The following is a 21437-nucleotide window of genomic DNA, read 5'->3' on the forward strand; positions in this document are numbered from 1 at the left end:
TCCCCATCCCCTCTCTCCACCCAGAAAAAGATTTACAAATACAAGAAAGTCCTGAGTAACCCGAGCCGCTGGGAGGTTGTCTTGAAGGAGATACGGACACTGGTCGACATGGCTCTCACGTCCCCGCTGCAGGATGACTCCATCAACCAGGCTCCACTGGAAATCGTCTCAAAACTGCTCTCGGAGGTAAGATGCGCACCCCAACCTGGGCGAGCTCCCCCACACTCCCACCCACTTTAGGTTGTCTGTTTTTACCTCCTTCTTGTACTCAGCCCCTTCGGAGTGAGCAGGAGAGATCTACCCGTGGTGTGCCGTCCTGTAGTGGTTACTAAGGAAGCCAGTGTTTCTCACCAAACCATTGAGAGTGGGCATTGAGAGTGGGGTTTGCCGGTTCTAGTTGCCTCCAACTTGTCTGGAGGTACAGGGGTTCTGTCACCTCTGCTAAGCCCTAGATCAAACCTAGGCTCTGACGGCAGCCACTGCAGCTCCCAGAGTCAAGTGTCAACTGTGTGGACCTCTAAAGACACAAAGTGGTGGGTCTCACCCTTCCTGACCATTCAACACTTTAATAATATGGTCCCTCAGGATATAGTGACCCCCCCCAGCCATTAAATTATTTTCGTTGCTATTTCTTTTTTTTTTAAGAGATTTATTTATTTACTTTATGTATATGAGTACACTGTTGCTCTCTTAACACACACCAGAAAGGGGCATCAAATCCCACTACAGATGGCTGTGAACCACCATGTGGTTGCTGGGAATTGAACTCAGGACCTCTGGAAGAGCAGTCAGTGCTCTTAACCACTGACCCATCTCTCCAGCCCTCGTTGCTATTTCTTAACTGCAGTTTTGCCAACGTTCTGAATCGTGATGTAAATATCTGTTTTCCAGAGGTCTTAGGTGACCCCCATGAAAGGGTTGTTTGGTGACCCCCCTCTCCCCCCGCAGGGGTCAAGACCCACAGGTTGAGAACCACCGCCTTAGATGAAACTTTCCATTCTGCTCTGTCCATCTGGGACAGAGTCTCGTTCCCGTTTTGTTCAGTCCTCGTCAGCTTTCTGTCCCACTCCCCCTTAGCCGTCCACCGGTAGGTGTTGTTTGCCTTGCTCCAGGTTTAAAAACCAGACATTGTATGCGTGATGCAGGTGGCGTCAGGAAACTGTCACACGTGTATGAAATTGCCAAACAATAGAACAAGGCAAAAAGGTTTAAAAAAAAACGCATTGGAACTTCAGCACAATGGCCATTTCCAGGTTCTCTTTGAAGACGGAAAAATCTGCCTATGTCGGGCAGCTACTGTTACTTAGCATCCTGTCCTGGGAAAGGCCGGCACCATCCACTTGGCCAGGCAGCCCTGTGCCAGAGGGTGTACCAGCTGCTAAGCAGGGTCGTGGGCAGGAGAGTAACCCCAATCCCCAATTCCCTTCCTTCCCTCCCGTAGCCCATGTTTCATCAGGGGTTTTAGCAGAAACAGAGCGGAATCAAGAATCAGCCCCAAGTGAGTTGGCAGGGGATGGGAAGGAGAGATAGTCCCAAACCTCACTGTCACCCCCTGGGATCCGTGCACTGTCCTCAGCACAGTTTCTTATACCCTAAATAGCCACGCTGCTCTTGTGTGTGTGCCTGGCTGGCCCGCTGGGGATGCTGGGATGGCTGGCTCCCTATTTGAAATAGTGACAACCACCACCCAAGCCATGTTGCCCTCCCCCTCTCTGAAGAGTTTCGTCCCCTGTGTCCCAGCGCACTCCTGTGCGAGCTTCTGCAAGCTCCCATCATCCCTTCTCAGATCCTCTTTGAGGTGGAATGCTGGGGTCCCTCCCCTGGAAGAGCTGGGTGGCGGTGGCAGGGGCTGACACAAGCAGGGCAGATGGATGCATAGCTTCCCTCTGCAGAGGGTGGTGTGCTGGTGTAAATCATAGTCAAGGTTCAGAATCTCAGGGCCTCCTGCCCAGTGCCCGGCCCTGATGGCAAGCTTTTCACCCAGGGTGAGGAAAGGGAGCTCACCTTTGAAAAGCCAGGCAGATAGATTTCCAGTCGTGTGTTTTACTGTCGGTCGGACTTCAGGAAGTGTTTGACTCATAAAGAAACAACTCAGGGATGCAAAAGAAAAGCCCATCCTGGCCTAGAACTTTTACTCCAGGGCCACCTGACTTCTTGCATCTGGATGTGACATTACCCAGTCCTTCAGTTCCAGTACAAAGGGCTGTCCCCCGGAAGGTCAAACATATCCAACATTGACCTGTGGTAGGCCCTCTTACCCATCCCAGAGATGGTTCTGCCCGTGTAGAGTGGGCCCTCCCACCTCAATTAACCCAAATTCAGAAAATCTCTTACAGAGAGAAGTCCAGGTTTGTGTTTCCATGGTGATTGTAACCTACCAAGTTGCTAGTGAAGATCAGCTATCATAAGGAGTTGATAGCTTTGTTAAGACACCGAGCTACATAGCCGGCCACATACAGGGACCGCCCCCAGGTTCGCCCGTCGTTAGCTGGGCTCACATTCTGTGACGCTAGATTAGGGAGACAGCTGACTGAGGTAGGGCACGCCTGTAGTCTCAGCACTTGAGAGGTGAAGAGGCCAAAGATCAAGAATTCAGAATTAGGGCTGGAGAGTTGGCTCAGTGGTTAAGAGCACTGACTGTTCTTCCAGAGGTCCTGAGTTCAAATCCCAGCAACCACATGGTGGCTCACCATGGCTCACTCATCTGGAATGAGATCCGATGCCCTCTTCTGAAGACAGCTATGGTGTACTTATATATAATAAATAAATCTTTTTAAAAAAAAGAATTCAGAATTATTGTTAGTGACGTAGCGAGTTGCAAGCCAGTCTGGGGTACCTGAAACTGTGTCTGAAAAAGAAAAATTAAAAGAGAGATGGCTCAGGATGCCTCTGTGGTTAAGAGCACTTGCTGCTCTTGCAGGGAACCCGGGTTCAGTTCCCAGCCCCTAAGCAGCAGCTCACGACCATACGGGTACAAAGCGTGCACCTACACGGACATGCATACAGAACCCTAATACATAAAATAAATACACCTTTTAAAAACACCAAACCAGCAAAATCCTATGTAGGGGAGAAGTTTCCCTGTCCAGCAAACAGGATGTTCACAACAGGGACTTGTATGGGTTCCCACACAGCCCAGCATAGGGAACTGCCCCAGGATTGCTTGCTATGGCTCCGTGCAGAAATGAAAGCTTTGGACCTAGGCCAGGCAGAGGTTCAGATCCCCACTCCAACTGTTTCCCTGTGCATCGGGTTAGTGGTTGTGCTGCCATCAGCTCCAAGTAACTCAGTTGGGCAGCAGGTGGTCCATAAAAACAACCCCACAAAAAACAAAACAAACAAACAAAAAAACCTGTGTCATCCTGAGGCAGGGGCTGGTGACACAGCATAGAGGAATAAAGGATTTTGTTGCCAAACCTGATAACCCAACTTAAATGCCCAGAATCTATAGGGCGGAAAGAGAAAACCAAATCCTGTGAATTGTCCTCTGACCTCCACCCGATTGTGCCTTGACATGGGTGCATCCACATACTAGATGGATGGATGGGTGGATGGATGGATGGATGGGCGGATGTAGCAGAGAAAGTTTTCAAAGTTAAAAAAAAAAAACGAAATAGAATCCATATACTAAGAGGAAAACAAATTCTTTGAAGCTCTAAAAGCTCATTGCCACCGTAAGGGAAGAGCAGAGCCGGCTTTCATCTGCCGTGACTCAAAGTGACTAGCATTTTTAAGAGTCCTCTAGAAATAGGCCCCACAGAAGGAAAAAGGTATTACAGTCAAAGAAGCACACTCTGTTTGTACTTTACCCTTAAGATGGTGGGCGGCCCCTGCTTGGTGCTTAGAGCCTTTGTCTCCGTTTCCTGTACCAGGAGGGCTGTCTGGTACAAAGGCAGATGTCCAGCATGGTACCAGTCCAGCATAGCACCTTTACTTTGGCCTCAGCAAGTGCAGAACTGCTAAATGCGCCTACTCCCCATTAGTCTGTTGTGATGGTGGGGGCAAGGGTCCTTGCATCGTGCCAACTCTGATTGAGTCAGGAGTTGCTCTGAGCTTCAAATGTGGCTGTTACAAAATGCAAGTAGGCTCCGGTGACAGCCTGGATCCGTCAGAAGAGACATAGTAGACTGGCGTAAAAGAGAACAGCGAGTACTTTGAAATTTCCCATGATTCTTCACACACTCACAGGAAGGCAATAATACAGTCAGTTTAACAGATTCCAGATCCAAGAGGAGGGAAAAAAAAAAAAAACAACCCAAACAAGTTTATTAACCTAGTTCTGTTTTAGAGGTCTACTGCTCAGATGTTCATTTAGCTGGAACAACTGAGGGGCGTCGTGGTACACCAGTGTACCTTGGGAGCCTACTCTGAAGAACCACCGAAATAACATTGATCTAAAATAAAAGGTTCACCCGGCACCGAGTGTGAACTCACAAAAGGTCTGATTTCTTCCGTGTTATGAGCCTGCACTCTGGTTCTAAGGAGTGTTGTTAAAACTAAGTCAGAATCCTCAGACCACAGTCCCATGAGATGCTGTTATCAGAACCCCCATTTGCCAAAGTAGTGACTGAGTCTTAACAAGACATGAGTCACCCCAAGCCTCAGAGCTGTGAGACGTGGGTGGGGAGCTCAGTTTTCCTTTTACCCTCTGTTCTGGATTTCTCTGTGTTGTGAGGGGAAAAAAAAAAACACCCTGACCAAAAGTAACTTAGGAAATGGAAGAGTTTATTTCCACTTACAAGTCACAGTCAGTCATTGAGGGAAGTCACGGCAGGAACTTGAAGCAGACACCATGAGGGAACGCTGTTTGCTAGCTCACTCAGGCTCATGCTCAGCTTGCTTGCTTTCTTATTATACAGCTCAAGACCAGCTGCATAGGGCATGGTGCCGCCCATAGTGGGCTGTGCCCTCCTGCATCAGTCAACAATCGAATCTTGATAGCCCCTTCCAGACACGCCCACAGACCAATCTGGACTGTTTTAAGTTGGCAGTTAACAATAACTAGGATGTAGCTACTTTCCTGGTCTGTTGAGTGAAGAGAATGATCGTTGTATGTGGTTGGGGGTGAGGGTTGGGAGCACTGGAAACAGTCTGCAGTGCTGGGGATACTCAGGATCAAGTGCCCATTTCTGTTGATCGTGTTTTCCTTCTTTCTCCACCCAATTCTTTAGAACACAAACCTGACCACTCAGGAGCACGAGAACATCATTGTGGTAAGTTGCCTGATACCCCCTAGCCTACTTCCCCAAGCCTCAGCTTGCTACCCAGTCTGAGATTCTCCCCAGAGCACAGTGTGTGCCATAGCCACAGGCCTTGAGTCACTTGACTCCCCCCACACCTCCCCCTCCCCACTGCAGATCCCAGCTACCTGGCGGTGGCTGTGATGGTCAGTCTTTGGGGTTCACTACAAGCAGGTCTCCATTGCCCTCTCATTTCCAAGTCTCCACCTTGACTTAAGTCAAGGCCATCACTGGGCAGGCAAACCTCCTCTTTCTTGCCCCAGATATGTCCCATAAAATTAATCCACTACATAAAACCAGGATTATACTGCTCTGGTACATACGGTAGGCTAGTCTTTCTCAGAATTCAGCAGTGTTCTAAGTACCTTGGGTGTAAAATATTTCCCTGGGCAGCTTTAAGCTCTGAGAACTTACTGGAAAAGAGAGAAATGGGATTGCACCAGTTGTGGGTCTTTCTTCTCCCTGGGGTTGTCGGCCACTGGCCCACAAGGATGAAGGTTACGTAAGTTCATGAACGGAGTTTCAGACGGCGGTAATAACGACACAGAGGGGCCAGCTTTGGGGAGACGGATCAACTTTATTCAGGTAGATCAAAGGTTATTAGGGAGTTTGGGGAAAGGGGTTAGGAATATCCAGGGTGGACAAAGGTCACTGGCTAAAAGCTAAGGTACGGAGATGCCTTATTAGCATGGGAGGCATTCCAGGTGTGAGCTGAATGGATTCATATTGGGAGAAAGGAAGTTGAGCCTGTAATCTAACTAAGGCTGCATGACATTCTTCAGGCAGAGGTGTGTGTTCTGAGCTCGCCAGACAAGGTCAGAGAAGGAGAATCCCTGCTGGTAAAGGGAGTCCGCCATTTTTTGTGGAGCCCAGAAGGCTATCCAGACAATGGTAGACTTCGACTTTAACTAGAAGGGCAGCAACTGATGACACAAATTGTAGATCCATCTCATACCTGAGTCCACAAATGGTGGACACCGCCCTGCTTGTAAGAGTTCGTCAGTCGTAGGAAGACACACTGCAAAACAGAGGTACACAGTGTGCAGCGACAGAACCTGGGAGACGTGGCCAGAGAGCTTCCCAGGGCGGGTGGCATCTAAGCTGGGCTTTGACGCATCCATAGGAGTTTGCCAGATGAGTGAAGCATCCGGGGAAGAGCAAACCATTTATTCGGAGCCGCAGAGGCTAAGGCGACGCCGTGTGGGCTGCTGAAGCTTCAGCGGTGCTGGAGCCTGAAGCACACGGAGGGTGCGGGAAAGCTGAGAAATAGAACCGGAAATGGAGATGTGAGGAGGGGCTGTGGCTTTGGGAGTGACAGGCCAGTTCCAGTGCCCCTGGGGCTCATCCAGCTGAGATAGACCCCTGTGTTTGCACCAGGAGGTGAGCTGCTGGTGTTTCACAGCTCAGTGGGGTGGGTAGAGCCTCCTCCTTCAGTCCGGCACCTACTCTAGCTGCCTTGACTGCTCTTGACAGGATGGGGTCAGCCAGCCTGGGTGCCCCCGAGCACTTCCCAGGACCTTCTCCCGGTTATCCTGTCAGTGAGTTAGCTTGTGTAAGCAAGCCTTCACTTCCCGTGGTGGTGAGTTCACCAAACCCCGGCCGTGTCCCACCAGAGGTCAGCCCTGATAATTGAGGACTTGCTTAGTCCATTCCAGGGCCCCCAGCAGATCAGTCAAGGGCAGGGGTGGTTCTGGGTGGTGGGAGAGCACAGGGGAGAAGCAGCTGGTCTCTTCTGCCCAGAGTGAGGGTGGGGCTAAGAGGAAATGACAGCGGGGCGCTTCCGGGGCCTGGTTGCATGAAGGGTGGGGGCACGTCACCTGAGATAAGATGGTTAAAGAATGGACCAGTGTGCCCAAGGCAGCGGTGAGACCCTCTGGGTCAGTGCCAGTCTGAGAATGTTGTGTCCCCAGGTCCTGCTGGACACCATGGTCTAGAGGTGTCCAGAAGAAGTTCCAGCATTCTCAAAAGCCTTGGGGAGAAGTTTGTTCTGAGGATCCTGCTAAAGTGGCCACATTAAGACCCATCCTTACCTCCCCCGCTACCGTTCTAGTCTCCCCCTCCCCCCATGCATCCTCTCACTGCCATAACCACCATCATTAAGAGATCACATCCTAACCACATCTGCTGAGCCTCCCCCTTCGGCCTGGAGTGTGTCCTCCTAGTTAACCTATTGACAGTCAGTCTCCTGTAGCAGCGCTGGGCCCTTCTCTGTGTACCCACTTTTCTATCAGAACTTGAGTGAGCTTTTCTCATTCCACCAGCCAGATCCCCCAAACCATAGAAACCGTCAGTGGGTACCATTTGGGTATCAGCAGAGGCACATGGGCTGACACACACACACAGGACAGGCCCGTTTCCCACAATGGTAGAGAGAGCAGACTTAATGCTAACACAGGGGGCTCAAGCTAACAGAACCTAGACCCAGCTGTGACAATTACTAGAAGAAGAAATTTAATTAATATTTTCTGTGTGGGGGTGTTTTTCCTGCACGCATGTCTGCATACTGTGTGCCGGGAGTGCCATTCGAAGTCAGAGGAGCCCATTGGCTCCTCTCTACAACTGTGGAGAGGGATAGTTAAGCGGCCATGTTGGTGTTGGGACTGCACCGAGCCCTCTGCAAGAGCACCCAGTGCTCTTACTGGCACAACCATCTCTTCAGCCCACCTGAAGAAATTTTAGCGTTATTGAGAACAGTTGTCCCTGGTCTGGAATGATGGTTCAGCAGCTAAGAGTACCTGTTACTCTTGGGGAGCACTCATGGTGATTAGCCACCGTCCCTGACTCCAGGCATTCACATGGTGCACCTTCATACACATACAAGACAATGTCTGGTACCTGGGACACCTAGCTGGCAAGTGCAAGGTCCTGGGTTCAATTCCCAGCACCGCCCAAAAGAAAAAAATCCCCTTCAGGACCTGTGGGTGATTTGAGGACCCCCGAGGGTGTCAGACACTACTAAGTCTCTGGGAGACAGGATGTATTGATAGAGCCTCTGTGCATCTGAGTGTAGGTATCCAGTGCAGTGTGAGCAGGTGCCAGCTGTCCCGTGGTAGAGCCTCGGGAACATTAGCAGAAGTCTCTGCTTTCTGTCCAGAGACTGGTTTTTGTTGTTGTTGTTTTTTTCTTCCAAATAATTTTGAGCCAGGGTTTTTGAATACATAGGCGAGGAGTCCATGAAGAGAGCTCTGACTTAGCCTTGACGTTGCTGATATCTCTTTGTGGTGGTTGTTGATGATGAGGTTCTGAGCCAAGCCTGCCGTCACAGGTACTTAGGAGACTGAGGCCGGAGGATCACAACGTCAGAGCCTGCCGGGGCTACAGAATGAGTTCTGTCCAGCCCCAGCCAACTTAATGAGACCTTTTCTGGAAATAACAAGGGGGCTGCAAGATTGCTTCAGCGGGAGATCCCCCTGCCTACAGTCCCCCTAGTGAGGGGCTGGGGATGTGGCTTGGCGGCAGAGCATTTCCTCCCGCTAGCGTGGGTGACACTTGGATTGTCTAGTCTTAGAATTGAAAAAGGGAGGGAAGGTGATCTTGCCTTCGCCCATCGCCATCCTCAGAGATAATTCATCTCCAGCAGTAGCTTCTGCCATGTCTCTTGTTCTTCATGGGAGCAGGGTAACAAGGACGTGTTCCACATCTGTCACTCCGCCTGTCAGTGTAACCCGGAGAACCTTCCAGGGCTTTCTGTGAATTTCTTGCTCAAATGCCTCTCCTTCCTCATAGCGACAGTTGCAGAGAGTGGATTCTCCTTTTGAAGGTACCTTGGGCATTGTCAGAGTGTCACATCCTTCCTCTCTGGCCTTTACTCTCAAGAGGACTTTGGGACAGAAATATCTTTTTTTTTTTAATTTATTTATTATGTACACTGTAACTGTCTTCAGACACATCAGCACAGGGCATCGGATCTCATTACAGATGGTTGTGAGCCACCATGTGGTTTCTGGATTTGAACTCGGGACCTCTGGAAGAGCAGTCAGTGCTTTTAGCCACTGAGCCATCTCTCCAGCCCAGGACAGAAATATCTTGACCCCTTAAGGCCAGTTCACCCTCTCACAAGACATACTTTATAAAGATGTCTTCTGACATAATGATACAACTTGGTTATCTGCAGAATTCGTGCTCAGGAGCCGTGCCCTGGGTTACCAAGATAATTACCAAAACCCCTCAGTGCTTTGAAGTTTACTTATTGTGTATGTGCACGGTGTGTATGGGTGATGATGGGATCAAGGAGCATGCGTGTCATGGTGTATGTGTGGAGAGCAACAGACAACCCTGTGGAAGCAATTCAGTTGTCCCTTCTGTGTGGTTCCTGGGACCAAGCTCAGGTCACCAAGCTTGCACAGCAATCCCTTAACTCTCCAGGCACCTCACCAGATCTGGTCGTGCTTTTGTAAGTTCGTGGTTTTATGAACTGCATTCATGGCAATCCAAAGGCTGCAGGTTGGACATGCCTGTTATTTTTCTTTAACTGTTGTTCTTTCCGGTCCAGTGACTTCAGTGCTCCAGGCTCTGTAAAATGCCAGTTTGGTTCTTTTCTCATGGGCTGGCTCAGGATTCTCCGTGAGCCATCATATCTAACATGACAAGCAAAGGGCACGGCTTCTGGAAAGATTCCACGAAAATTATTATCCGTTTATATCAATGCATCTTTTGAATACAGTCATCACTTTATGACCCAGCAGAGGCCTGGAGGTTTCCCTGACCCACCGTCTATCTGTCCCTGTGGGCCTATGGGTCAGTGAAGGGATGACATGAATGGGGCACTTGACAGCTGCTGTCAATGCTAAGCCTGCCCCCCTACACAACGCTGTAATTCACATCCATTAGGAAGGAGACCTGGTAGGAACTAGAGGGACCCAACCCAAGGGGACCACACCCTGCCCTGCACTGGTACCCGAGAAGAGCTAGGGAAGGGGCCTCCCATCCTGTTGCCGCCACTGTGGCCTGAAACCTTCCTTTGTTTAACCCAGGCGTTGGCTGGGTTGCCTGCCTGTGCTGGGTCTCCTGGCTCTGGAGTAGAGAACTGGGCATGGTGTGCTTCCAGGAGGGGGAGGAAAGGGTGTCCTGGCTGCTTAGGTCACTCAGAGGCTTACCCACTGTCTTTTGTACTGTCCCTCGCTCTCCTTCAACGTAGTCATTGTCCCCAGACTTGTTCCTCGGTAATACATAGAATGAACAGTAACTCAACATGAGGTCACAAACGTGGCTCCGAGGCCCGGGTCTGCTGCTGGCTTTGCTGCATACCCTGGGCTGGTGCTTTCCCCACCCCTCCAAACTCAGGCTCCCGTTCTCAGCAGACCAGTTGTCTCCTTGCCCGTGGACAAGTCACACAGTTCTAGCCACGTGGACTGCTAGAGGACCACTGTTGAGATGTTGTCATTTCATCAGGTGGGATGGTGCGAGGTGGGAACCTGCCTTGCACTGGGCTAGGAACCCCTGACCTAGGTTACTTGGGACTGCCCAGCGATAGAAATGGAACCAGAATGAGAAGGTGATATCTTTTTTAACCTTCTTCCAAAAACCATTAGTTTTGTTCCAGTTGAAATTGAAGGTGTCGCCTGTGGCCACTCTGTTGAAATGACTTCATCTCAGAAGACCGCCCACTTGAGTTACCTGGTCACCCGCAATCTCCATGTTTTGGACTCTTCCCCACGATCCTCTCTGGGACTTGGCATTAAACCCAGGGCCTCACACACACTTTGTAAACACCCCATCGCCGTGCTGCATGATAGCACTTTTCTCTCATAACGTGTTATTTGAAAATAAGGTCTCAGTACACACTCAGAGACCTGTTCCGGGCCGTCCTGGAACTCATTCTGTAATGCAGGCTGACTGTCCGATTCCAGTTCCCCTGTCTCAGCTTCCTGAGCGACTGGATGACTCCTGGACTTGGCTTAATCTCCTTTATACAGTCTTCTCCATGATACCCCCCTAAAACCAGCCTCTGCTGTTACACGGCGAGCCCCAAGGAGACTTTCCAAGCAGTTGCTCAAGGAGTGAAGGGGTACCCCACCCTGCTTTAATATGACCTGGAGTGTGTTTAGAGGCCATTGGGTTGTCACATGCAAGGAAGCTACTGTTTATATTTAACAAGACAAGGCTCTAGCTATCCTGGGCCTCCTGTGGCACACAGGACTGGCACCCCACAAAGCACAATCAGCTGATGGATAAGGAACCCCACTTGTTGATGACTGCGCATCCGACACCTGCAGAGACTTTTCGGACCCCACTTTTCCCAGGGCCAGCTTAAGGATCGTTTGAGACAAAGCCACCTATTCCAGCACTCTTGTTACTAGGACAGGACAAGATCAGAATCATCCAGGGCTCCGCCCAGCCTGGATGCTCAGCCCCTAGTTTGCTGCCAGGAGCCCAGCTCCCCACAGAGCTAGAAACGTAGAAGGTGCCAAGATCCCTTATTGGAAATAGCATCATGTTCACCCAGTAAGATGTCCTGCTGCTTAGTCAGAAGTTGTGGGCTTGAGGGCGGTATGGATAAATGCCAGCTAGTCATGAAGCCCCTAAAGTTAGCTGTCTTCACTGTGGGTCTAGCCTGGAGACTTCCCGAATTCTGGAGCTCTGGTCTGTACCTTAGAAAAGGCGTTCTAGGGGTTGGGGATTTAGCTCAGTGGTAGAGCGCTTGCCTAGCAAGCGCAAGGCCCTGGGTTCGGTCCCCAGCTCCGAAAAAAAGAAAAAAGAGAGAAAAAGAAGAAAAAAAAGAAAAGAAAAGGCGTTCTAGGGGTTGGGGATTTAGCTCAGTGGTAGAGCGCTTGCCTAGCAAGCACAAGGCCCTGGGTTCGGTCCCCAGCTCCGAAAAAAAAAAGAAAAGAAAAAAAGAAAAAAAAGAAAAGAAAAAAAAAAAAGAAAGGAAAAAGAAAAGGCGTTCTACCTGAAGGAGAGTAGAGGGTTGTTCCTATCTTTTAGAGTGGCTCTCTTCTGCAGACTGCACCCCTCCCTCCCTTCCTCCCACAACACCCCCACCCCCACCCCAGATCCCGCTGACTGATGGCTGTTTGTTTTCTCGTAGGCAATTGCGCCTCTGCTGGAGAACAACCACCCACCACCAGACCTCTGCGAGTTCTTCTGCAAGGTACAGTATCACCGCCATGGGCTGCAAGAGGCCACCGCCACCACGGTGTGCCAACTAGATGGGTCTGAATGCCCCGGCTGAATGCCAAGCCTACCTGGCAACCTGGTCAGGGTGCCAGATGCAGGCAGAAGGCGTCCAGGTGCCCATTCTTGGGGTTGCTGTCCTCTGCCAGACAGGCTGAGGAAGAACCGGGCGTCTGGCTTTTCTGTGCACTATTCCTGGCTGTCTTGGGAGGCAGCTTGCAGCCAGTCTTCTAGATTCCTGACGTCAGAGCTGGGTTATTCTTAGCTGAGGCTCCTCTGAGCACTGACTGGCCCAGGGTAGGGGCCCGGCAAAGCAGGGCTTTTCCCTGGACAAGGGAAACTGGCATCATGTGCCAGGTCAGCTTGGAGGAGCTACAGACTAGGGCAGCATGCCCAGGGACCTGGTGCCAACCTCCCAGCAGAGTTTGTCTGCAGCATACCCAGGCACACCAGGGGACAGGGCCTTCCCAGAAAGCACAGCTCAGCAGCTTGGGGGCTGGACTGGCACACAAATCTGTCCTTTGCACACACGCTCGAGCGCTCCCCCCCCCCCCCGTTCCTCCTCCCCTCTCTCTGTGAATGTGCGTGCGCGCGCACGTGTGTGTTTGCTCTAATAACTTGATATCCTTAGAAAGACACAGGCTTGCTTCTTTCGCCTCCCCAGCACTGCCATGCCGTAGCCCCGCCGACTAATTTCCTTTGTGTTCTCTCCTTCCTTGGTTCTCCTGGGTACCATGTGGGTCCCTGCCCCCCTCTACAACCTCATGCTGCCTGTTGGAGACATTGGAAAATGGGGCAAGACTGTGTTCTGTTTGACTCTGCTTCTCCTATAAGGTGACATTTCCCAGTGACTCACACATTGGCCAGCCCATGGCACCCAGGGGGCAGTTTAGGACCCAGCACACAAGTCCCTTTCTTCAAGTGTTATAGGTGATGGGCCCTTTGGTCCAAGTAGGCAAGCAACTACCCGCACAGCAGTCCCACACAGGAGAGGAGCTTCCGCCTCAGAGCTCAGTGTCAGCTCCCAGGCAGATGAAGTAAGGGAGCCCCGCCCGGCCTTTCTCCCGGTTTCATAGTTAAGCAGTGTTTATTCCAGAAAAGTTGACCTTTGTTAAAGTCTTTTAAACGATTTATTTACTTACTCTGTACGCTTGTGCACACATAAGCCATGGTGAGTGTATGGAGGTCACAGGAGAACTTGTTAGAAGCCATGTACTCCTTTAACCTTGTGGGTTTTAAGGATCCAACTCAGGTTGTCAGGCTTCGTGACAAACACCCTTACTTGCTGAGCAACCTCACTAGTCCCCCTCCACAAGTAAGTCTTTCTCTGGGGTCCCTGCTAGCATAAAACAAAGTAGGAGAAAATGGGCCCTGGGCAGTCCCTGCTGGGATCTAAATGGAGAGATAAGAACACGACCAGGGCCATGGGGCTTCAGGCTGTCTTTGCTCTGGTGGCTAAGCCCTGGGAGAGGAGCTTCATTGCTTCAAAGCCCCCCTCACCAGCTCCCTGGCGCCTCTGAGCCTGTCTGGGGAGTTTCTAGACAGCCCTTCCAGCTGGACTTCCAGATCTCAGACACAAAGGTTTGAGGAAATTTTGCTGCTCTGGTTTCCCAGGAAAGCCCTGGGCTCTTTCTCCTCAGGTCCATTGACCTTACTAAGAGTTGCAAATGGAACTCTTTCTGGGGCAAGGGGCTCATAGGTGCAAGCAGGTCAGTGGGGCAAGGTTACTGAAGGCCTAATTCAATTTCAAAGCAAGGTGTAGTGGTAGAATACGTGCCTAGCATTAACTCCACTGAGTCTCTGCATTTGATTCCCCATCACTGCTTGAAACTGTGTTTGATGGCTGAGAAGTCAGAGGCTGCTCTACATCTAGAATGTTCTCCAGCTTATCAGACCAGCCTGCTGAATCTTACAGAAGGAATGAGATTGGAGGCAGAAAATACCTTTCTGAAATGGCCTTAAACGGTCAAACAAAAACCAACAAAAGATTCTATCTTGTCCATTTTTTTTTACCTTACTTTAATTTTAAAAAAACAAAAAAACCAAAAACCACTCATCGAGTTGAGTTAGAAACCGAAATCCACCCATAGACTCAAATAGCAGATTCTGTCAGTTGCCAGAATTTTGAGGCAATCAAGGTGTTCCTCGGTTAACTGTGGCCTGCTCACCCAGTGGAATCTGTGCATGTATGTATGTGTGTGGGTGACTATCCATGCACACGTGTGCACATGTGTGCAGAATTCAGAGGACAACCTCGAGTGCCTTCCCTTCCTCGGACAGGTTTTATATTTTGACACAGGGCTTCTTCACCGGCCTGTGGCTTGCCAATTAGCCCCACTGCTGTCTCTCAGTCTCCCAGTGTTGGGGTCACAAGCATGTTGGTTTTAGTTTTATGTACTTACAAATGTATGTCACAGGGGCTGGAGAGATGGCTCAGGGGTTAAGAACACCGACTGCTCTTCCAGAGGTCCTGAGTTCAATTCCCAGCAACCACATGATGACTCACAACCATCTGTCATGGGATCTGATGCCCTCTTCTGGTGTGTCTGAAGACAGCAACAGTGTGTACTCACATACATAAAATAAATAAAATCTTTAAAAAAAAAATGTATGTCACATGTTAGATTTAGGTGGGTTCCCACAGAGGCCAGAAGAGGGTATCCGATATCCTGGGATTGGAGTTTATAGGTAGCTGTGAACTACCTTTTTGGAAATTCCCACCCTTTGCAAGAACAGCAAGCCGTGGTAACCATGGAGCTACCCTCCCCACTCATTCCCGGTTTGTTTTAAGATTTATTCATTGTGATTGATAGATGTATATGAGTACACTGCAGCTGTCTTCAGAGACACCAGGAGAGGGCATCAGATCCCATTACAGATGGTAGTGAGCCACCATGTGGTTTCTGGGATTTGAACTCAGGACCTCTGGAAGAGCAGTCAGTGCTCTTAACTGCTCAGCCATCTCTCCAGTCCATGTCTGTTAGTTTGTTTTTAACATGGGTTCTAGGGATGGAACCCAGCAAGCACTTTTCTGAGTCATCTCCAGGGACCCCCAAAGAAGCATTGCAAAGAAAGGAGTTACCAGCTGTGGTAACTCACACCTGTGATCCCAGCGGTGGGGGAAACTGAGGCAGGAGGACCTTGATTTCCAGGACAGCCTGAACTACTTAGCGAGACCCTGTCTCAAAAAAGGAAGGGACGAGAAGCTGTGAGAACCCTGCAGGGAGCACTCCCGCACACCCTGTGAGAGTTACCACCACATAAGAACACCCCATACTGCACAGGCTTCGTGCCTTTGTGGTTTCAGCCATGGGTTGAGCATCTGTAGTACCCAAGTCTGAAATTCAAAATGCTCCAAAACCCCAAACTTCAGAGTGCTGACAGGACACCCTGAGTAGGAAATCGTCAGAATAGGCATGCTGAAAACATTGCGTAAAAGTACCTTAAGACTCTGCATAAAAAAGGACCTATTATTTCAGGGCTCTGCATCTCAGTCAGTGCCAGTTAACCTGAGTACAGAGCTCTGGGAGTGCCAGGCTGCTAGGAAGGGTCAGAGCTCAGTGCTTGCAAAGGCTCGGGGAGGGACGGGATGCTATCCAACAGAGCTCAAGGCAAATCTACTATATACTACTGTCGTTGGTGATTTGAGCCCTTAACCTTGGGTCTAGACCCCTAGAAGGGACACTCAGAGGCCAACCAAGTGTGAAATGTTGGAATGAGAAAATAAATGCCTGCAAACAAGTATGCTGTGGTGCTGTGAGCAGTCGACCGCTGGGGAGGCTGGAACACATCCCCGCTTGGCATTTGTGCTCTGAGCCTAACTCTGCTCTGAAGCATGAGGTCTTCCTCAACGAGCTGCATCATTCAGCAAAGCAAACCATCTTCTTAGTGGGCTTGGTATCATCGTGTGGCCTCTGGAAGCAGCAGGCCATGGGTGGGGCTCCCCCAGCCTACACTGACTGGCTGCACCCTTCTCCCGTCCCCAGCACTGCAGAGAGCGGCCCCGGTCTATGGTGGTCATCGAGGTGTTCACGCCAGTGGTTCAGAGGATCCTTAAGCATAATATGGTGAGTACCTGGACAGCCGTGGGTGGCTGGGTGTGGCCTGTCCTTCAGGACCCTCTGTCTCCAATCGAGCAGACAGCAAAATCCCTTGTAGGTCAGGATAGATGTTGTTACTGGGATCATGGCTTCCATTGAGTGGTCCCCACTATGGGATGCAGGCAGTACTCCGCTCTCCGGGTTGTGGAGTGGGGCTCTTCACTCTTGAAGGGATAGCCTGGGCTCAGCGAAGGGTGTGGTATAGGGGGTGAGAGCGGGATTCAGGGTGAGAAGGCCTTCAGCAGTTGTGGTCTCAGCTGGACGTAAATGTCAACATCTGAGTGGTGACTTGTGGAACCTTGCCCCGGGGATCTTTCTCCCTCCAGCTTGTCACCTCAGTCCAGCCAGGACTCAGGAAATAACATACCCTTCAACTCTACCCAAATAGGACCCTAACACAGACAAAGGACATTTCGGGGTCTGGAGGTGTTGCTTGGTTAATAGTATACCTGTTCAGCATGCATGAGACCCCAAGTTCTGTCTCCAGCATCACGTAAACCAAGTGGGTAATGGACCCTAGGGAAGGTGAATGGGAGCAGGCAAGTCAGTTCGAGGTCACTGTCAACTGCGTAATGAGTTAAAGGTCAGCTTGTTCTACATGAGAGCCTGTCCCGTGTAAAGGCAAAGGTGACCAGGGGCACACACAGTAGGGGGAAATCTAACCAGAGTCGAAGTTAGTCCGTTTTTAAAAACCTAAAGACACAACTTAATCATCCCCTTTAAGGACCTGCCGTTCAATGTCTGAGGCACTTCCTGTGAGAATGGCAAATAGTACTGCATGTAGAGACTCAGGGAGCAAGACCTGCTGGCTGACCACAGGTCTCCAACACGGACAGCGCCTGAGAAGAACGGGTGTGTTTCTGGACATTTACCGGATACCTTTTTTCGGAACCAGATACCATGGTGCGTCGTTAAGAATTGGAAGAGACGTTTTCTTGCTAGAAGAAGTACATCGAAGGATGGCTTGGGAGGTGGCCCGCTGAAATGAGAGGTCACTTCGCACATGCAAGGATAGGAACGCAAAATCCCCAGGGCCTTGTATGTGTTCTTAGCACTGAGCTATGCCCCTGCCTGCTTGACAGTCTGGTGACGTTGGCCATGCACTCACTGCATAGCTCTGGGAGGATCTTGACCACATACATGCAGGTTGATTAGGGAGCAGGAGGCAGGGTGAACAGCAGGAGCTATGAATGGAGCACAGTGGGCCTCTCCCTAGATAGGAAGGCAAGCTGAAGTATTCCAGAGCCTCCCATCCTGCAGGACCTCATTCCTAGCTGAGTGCTGCATGTGTGTATGCCCACTGTGTGCACACGTGCTTGAGCATGAGAGTATGTCTGCACATTTCTTAAGCTCCTCTCTGAGTTCTGTCCCTCTCCTGTGTAAACAAATGACCTTAAGGGACACCCCGTAAGTAAAACCACCCCTACTCCTATGCTGGGGGGGTCAAATCCAGAACTCTGCCCCTGAGCCTGCCAGTTGATTTTTTTCAAGGGGTCCCATCGAGTGGGGCAGGATGAGTTCAAGTGTCACCCGTGAGACATCTTGCTGGCCAGATAGATTTTTTTCAGAGTTGGAACACCAGTGTGTCTTCCTCTCGCTGAGCAGACGACACCAGTGGCAGGCCGACCAGTGGGGACCGGTACCTGACAGCCCTTAGAGTTGCATCTCCCACTGAGCGTGGGAATAAGCACAGTTGGATAGCATTTGGGCCTTTGCTAAAAGTGCTTCCTCTTTCTTGTTGCCCACTTCTCCAGAACAGGGCAGAGGCAAGAGAAGACCCTGGGCCACTCTGGGTACTCGGCTTGTACCTCCTGGTCGGGCTTTGTTTGCCTATACCCATTGATGTCAGTCTCAGAGAATGCCACTCCACTAGAGCAGTAAGAGTCCCTTTGTCCTTGCTCGGGGCCCATAATTAAGCCTCAAGTGCGGCCACAAATGGACACCTGTGAGCTCTGGATGCAGCTGTACCCCAGGCTGGGAACACTACCTTTGTTAAGTGGCCATCTTGCTCCTCATTACCTCAGCTTCCTCCCTTCCCCATCTTCAGTGACACAACCACGCTGCCCTTCCCTGGCTGTGTTCCTACACACTGGCTGCCTCCTGCACGCCCACGCCTGACACCCACATCGCCTTCCAGTTCCCACCAGCATTCTCCTTTGAGCGTAGGCCCTCGCTGTGTAATCCAGGCTAGCCACGGACTGACGAATGTCCTGCCTCGGCCTCTCAAGAACTAGGATCATAGGTGTGTGCCATTGTTCCTGGCTTCCGGCTGTGCCTTCCAGGGTGGCTTCTCATATTCAGACACTCTTTTTGGACTCGTGCCGGAGACTAAGGGGTGTCTGGGGTCTGCCAAACCAAGAGAAGCCCCTGAGGAACTGTGTCTGGGCTCATCCCAACTCAGGAGGAAGCTGGTGTCTCCTCGATGTCTGTGGCAGGGGTACTCAGAGCTATGCTTGCCCAGAGCCACCTAATCCCAACCCTAAGAGATGAGTTTCCCTTCTCACTATGTATACTTCTACACTGGCATCTCTCAGACTGCTGACTGGCTACCTTAGACGCCAGCTCAGGGAATCGGTTCAGGTGGCTACCTCAAAAGAGCTTGTAGTTTCCCGGGTGACCAGAGGCCAAGCAGAATATCTGACCCTCAAGGGTCTGACAGAGGACAGACCTAGACTTGATGAGCTCGGCCTGCCGGCAGGTTCATGCAGTAGAAACATGCAGCCTGCTCCAGGACTCCTCCTCACCATGGGAAACGTTAGAGGTGTGAGTTCATGTGTGGCGTCTCCCTCCACCAGCTCCTCCTGGCCATGCCTGCTGAGCTCTACCTTTGCTCTCTCTCCAGGACTTCGGGAAATGCCCAAGGCTGAGGCTCTTCACCCAGGAGTACATCCTCGCCCTGAATGAGCTCAACGCAGGCATGGAGGTGGTCAAGAAGTTCATTCAAAGGTGTGTCTTGCCTACCCACCCAGCCACCCCCTCCTCTCCCTGCCCCACACTACCTGGTTTGTGACACTCAGGGAAGAACTGTGCCTCACCTAAGACTCTCCGAATCGGGCATGGTCCCAGCTGCTTGCTTGTTTTGTGACCATGAGCCTGTCTGCCACTGTGCCTCCACGATCCCGCTTCCTTTGATGTCCCCAGGAGATTGTTATTATAACTAGCTAACACATGAAGAAACCCTTAGCGGGGTGGAGGGGAGCTTCTGAACCGTGTTCCTGTCTCTGTGGCCCCCTCCCCAGGGGGCTGTGGGTATTTAGGGTGGAGCAAGGACCAGGGACAAGAGCAATGTTGACCGCTCACGTTGGCCTGTATTCTGCAAGGTTTCCTCTTCAAATGGTCTCCTCGTGCCTCAGTTTCCTTATCTATGAAATGAGATCTCCAGTGCCCATTCGGGTCAATGACTATGACAACCCCAGTGAGCTGAAGTGTACAATTTCTCCTTTGTTTAAAGAAAACCTGGCTTGGGGGCTGGGGATGTGGCAGCAGGCAGATTGCCTAGCATGCTTGAAGCCTGGGATCCACGCCCAGTACAAGGGAAGCCGTGCATCCCAATGCAGTTCTATGGTCCCCGCCCTCGGTAAATGGAGTCAGGGGAACCAGAAGTCCAGACTCATCTTGGGCTACGTCGCAAGTTCATATCCAGCTTGAGCCAATTACAAAACTTTGATTTGTGTGACCGGTGCCCACTGCAATCCCACAGCATATGACTGTGCTCAGGCAGTTGTCCTGCAGGGTCTGGTGTCAGCTCCCCATTCCCCACCACACACACGTGCATGCATGTGCACACTTCTAACCTTGACTCTGGTTTGTGGGGTCAGAGCAGGACAGACTTGTCTCAGTGACACCAGCCACGATGGCAGTTTCCTAGAGAGGTTCCGTGTGTCATCGTAGACACACAGGTCAGCCCATTTTACAGGTAAACAACCATGGCACAGAGGCCTCCATAACAAACAGTACAGTGACACCTATTAAGGGCTCTGTAGTGCTGCTTGCCCAGTGCTCAGCTAAGGTGACCCGAGATGACATTGTTTTTAGCAAAGCACACTTTTAAGACTAAAACCATCGTGAATGGTCATTTCCGAAACACCTGTGCAGATGGCGCTGTCCCAGGCTAGAGCTGCACGGTCACAACTAGGTTTGATCCTCTGTCACTGGCTGAGGAGAGTCTGTCTCTCTTCACACAGCTCAAGGCCTAGGGGTAGAGTCTAAGCAGTTGGCTAGGCCACTGAGCTGTCACCCATCTTGGCTAGGAGCTCAGACCTGAGTCACCAGCCACGTGGCACAGGCTCTCCTCCGCCTCATGAGGGCTGACAGAAGAGGTGGCCTCCCACCTGGCGCACCTCCCTAACTCCACCTCTGGCCGACAGCTCCTCCACAGCCTCCTTACCTCCCTGTCCTCTCTTTCAGCATGCATGGCCCCACAGGGCACTGCCCACACCCCCGGGTCCTGCCCAACCTCGTGGCTGTGTGCCTGGCTGCCATATATTCCTGCTATGAAGAGTTCATCAACAGGTCAGTGCTAGTGTGCTGCGTGGGTCCGGGTGGGAGCACAGGGCCACCCTGTCCTGGGATTGTGTCACTGAAGAGGACAGATTGTCATCCCTCTCTGCAAATGGCCGTGGGGTGTGGAGCCAGCCCTGGGTTAGGGCTGAGAAGAGAGCATGAGGCCCAGCATCAGAAGCCACAGGGCAGAGGCACCTAGGCCCTAGCTACTGGTGTCCTAGGCTGAAGGCTGCTCACTATGGGACAGGTAGCGCTCAGGGAGTGAGCCAAAAGGCTGCTCAGGAGTGCCAGGGTGTGTGGCACTCGGGTGTTTGGATGAGCGCCCGTCTGTCCTTTTAGGCTAAGGCAGGAGGGTAGTGACAGGTTTAAGGCTACATAGTGAGGACTTGAGGGGGAGGGGACGGACGTGGAGAGAGTCTACGTGTGTGTGTTTACGTGTGCGTGGGGGAGGGGATGTTACAGCATTTTCCAGACTTGCCGT

At 51.2% G+C, this 21437-nt stretch overlaps 1 protein-coding gene across 5 annotated transcripts in view; it reads left to right on the forward strand.

Moving 5' to 3' along the window:
* Cmip (c-Maf-inducing protein) overlaps nt 1–21437 on the forward strand; it is a 205758-nt gene that overhangs the window by 155766 nt on the left and 28555 nt on the right. For all 5 annotated transcript variants that reach the window (NM_001163273.1, XM_087594259.1, XM_087594258.1 and 2 more), the window contains 6 exon segments: nt 25–186; nt 5172–5213; nt 12268–12330; nt 16340–16420; nt 19296–19399; nt 20861–20965. In NM_001163273.1, the coding sequence (NP_001156745.1) occupies nt 25–186; nt 5172–5213; nt 12268–12330; nt 16340–16420; nt 19296–19399; nt 20861–20965 (557 nt within the window).

This window comes from Rattus norvegicus, chromosome 19 (assembly GCF_021556685.1).
Source record: "Rattus norvegicus strain SHRSP/BbbUtx chromosome 19, alternate assembly SHRSP_T2T, whole genome shotgun sequence".
Taxonomy (NCBI): Eukaryota; Metazoa; Chordata; class Mammalia; order Rodentia; family Muridae; genus Rattus; species Rattus norvegicus.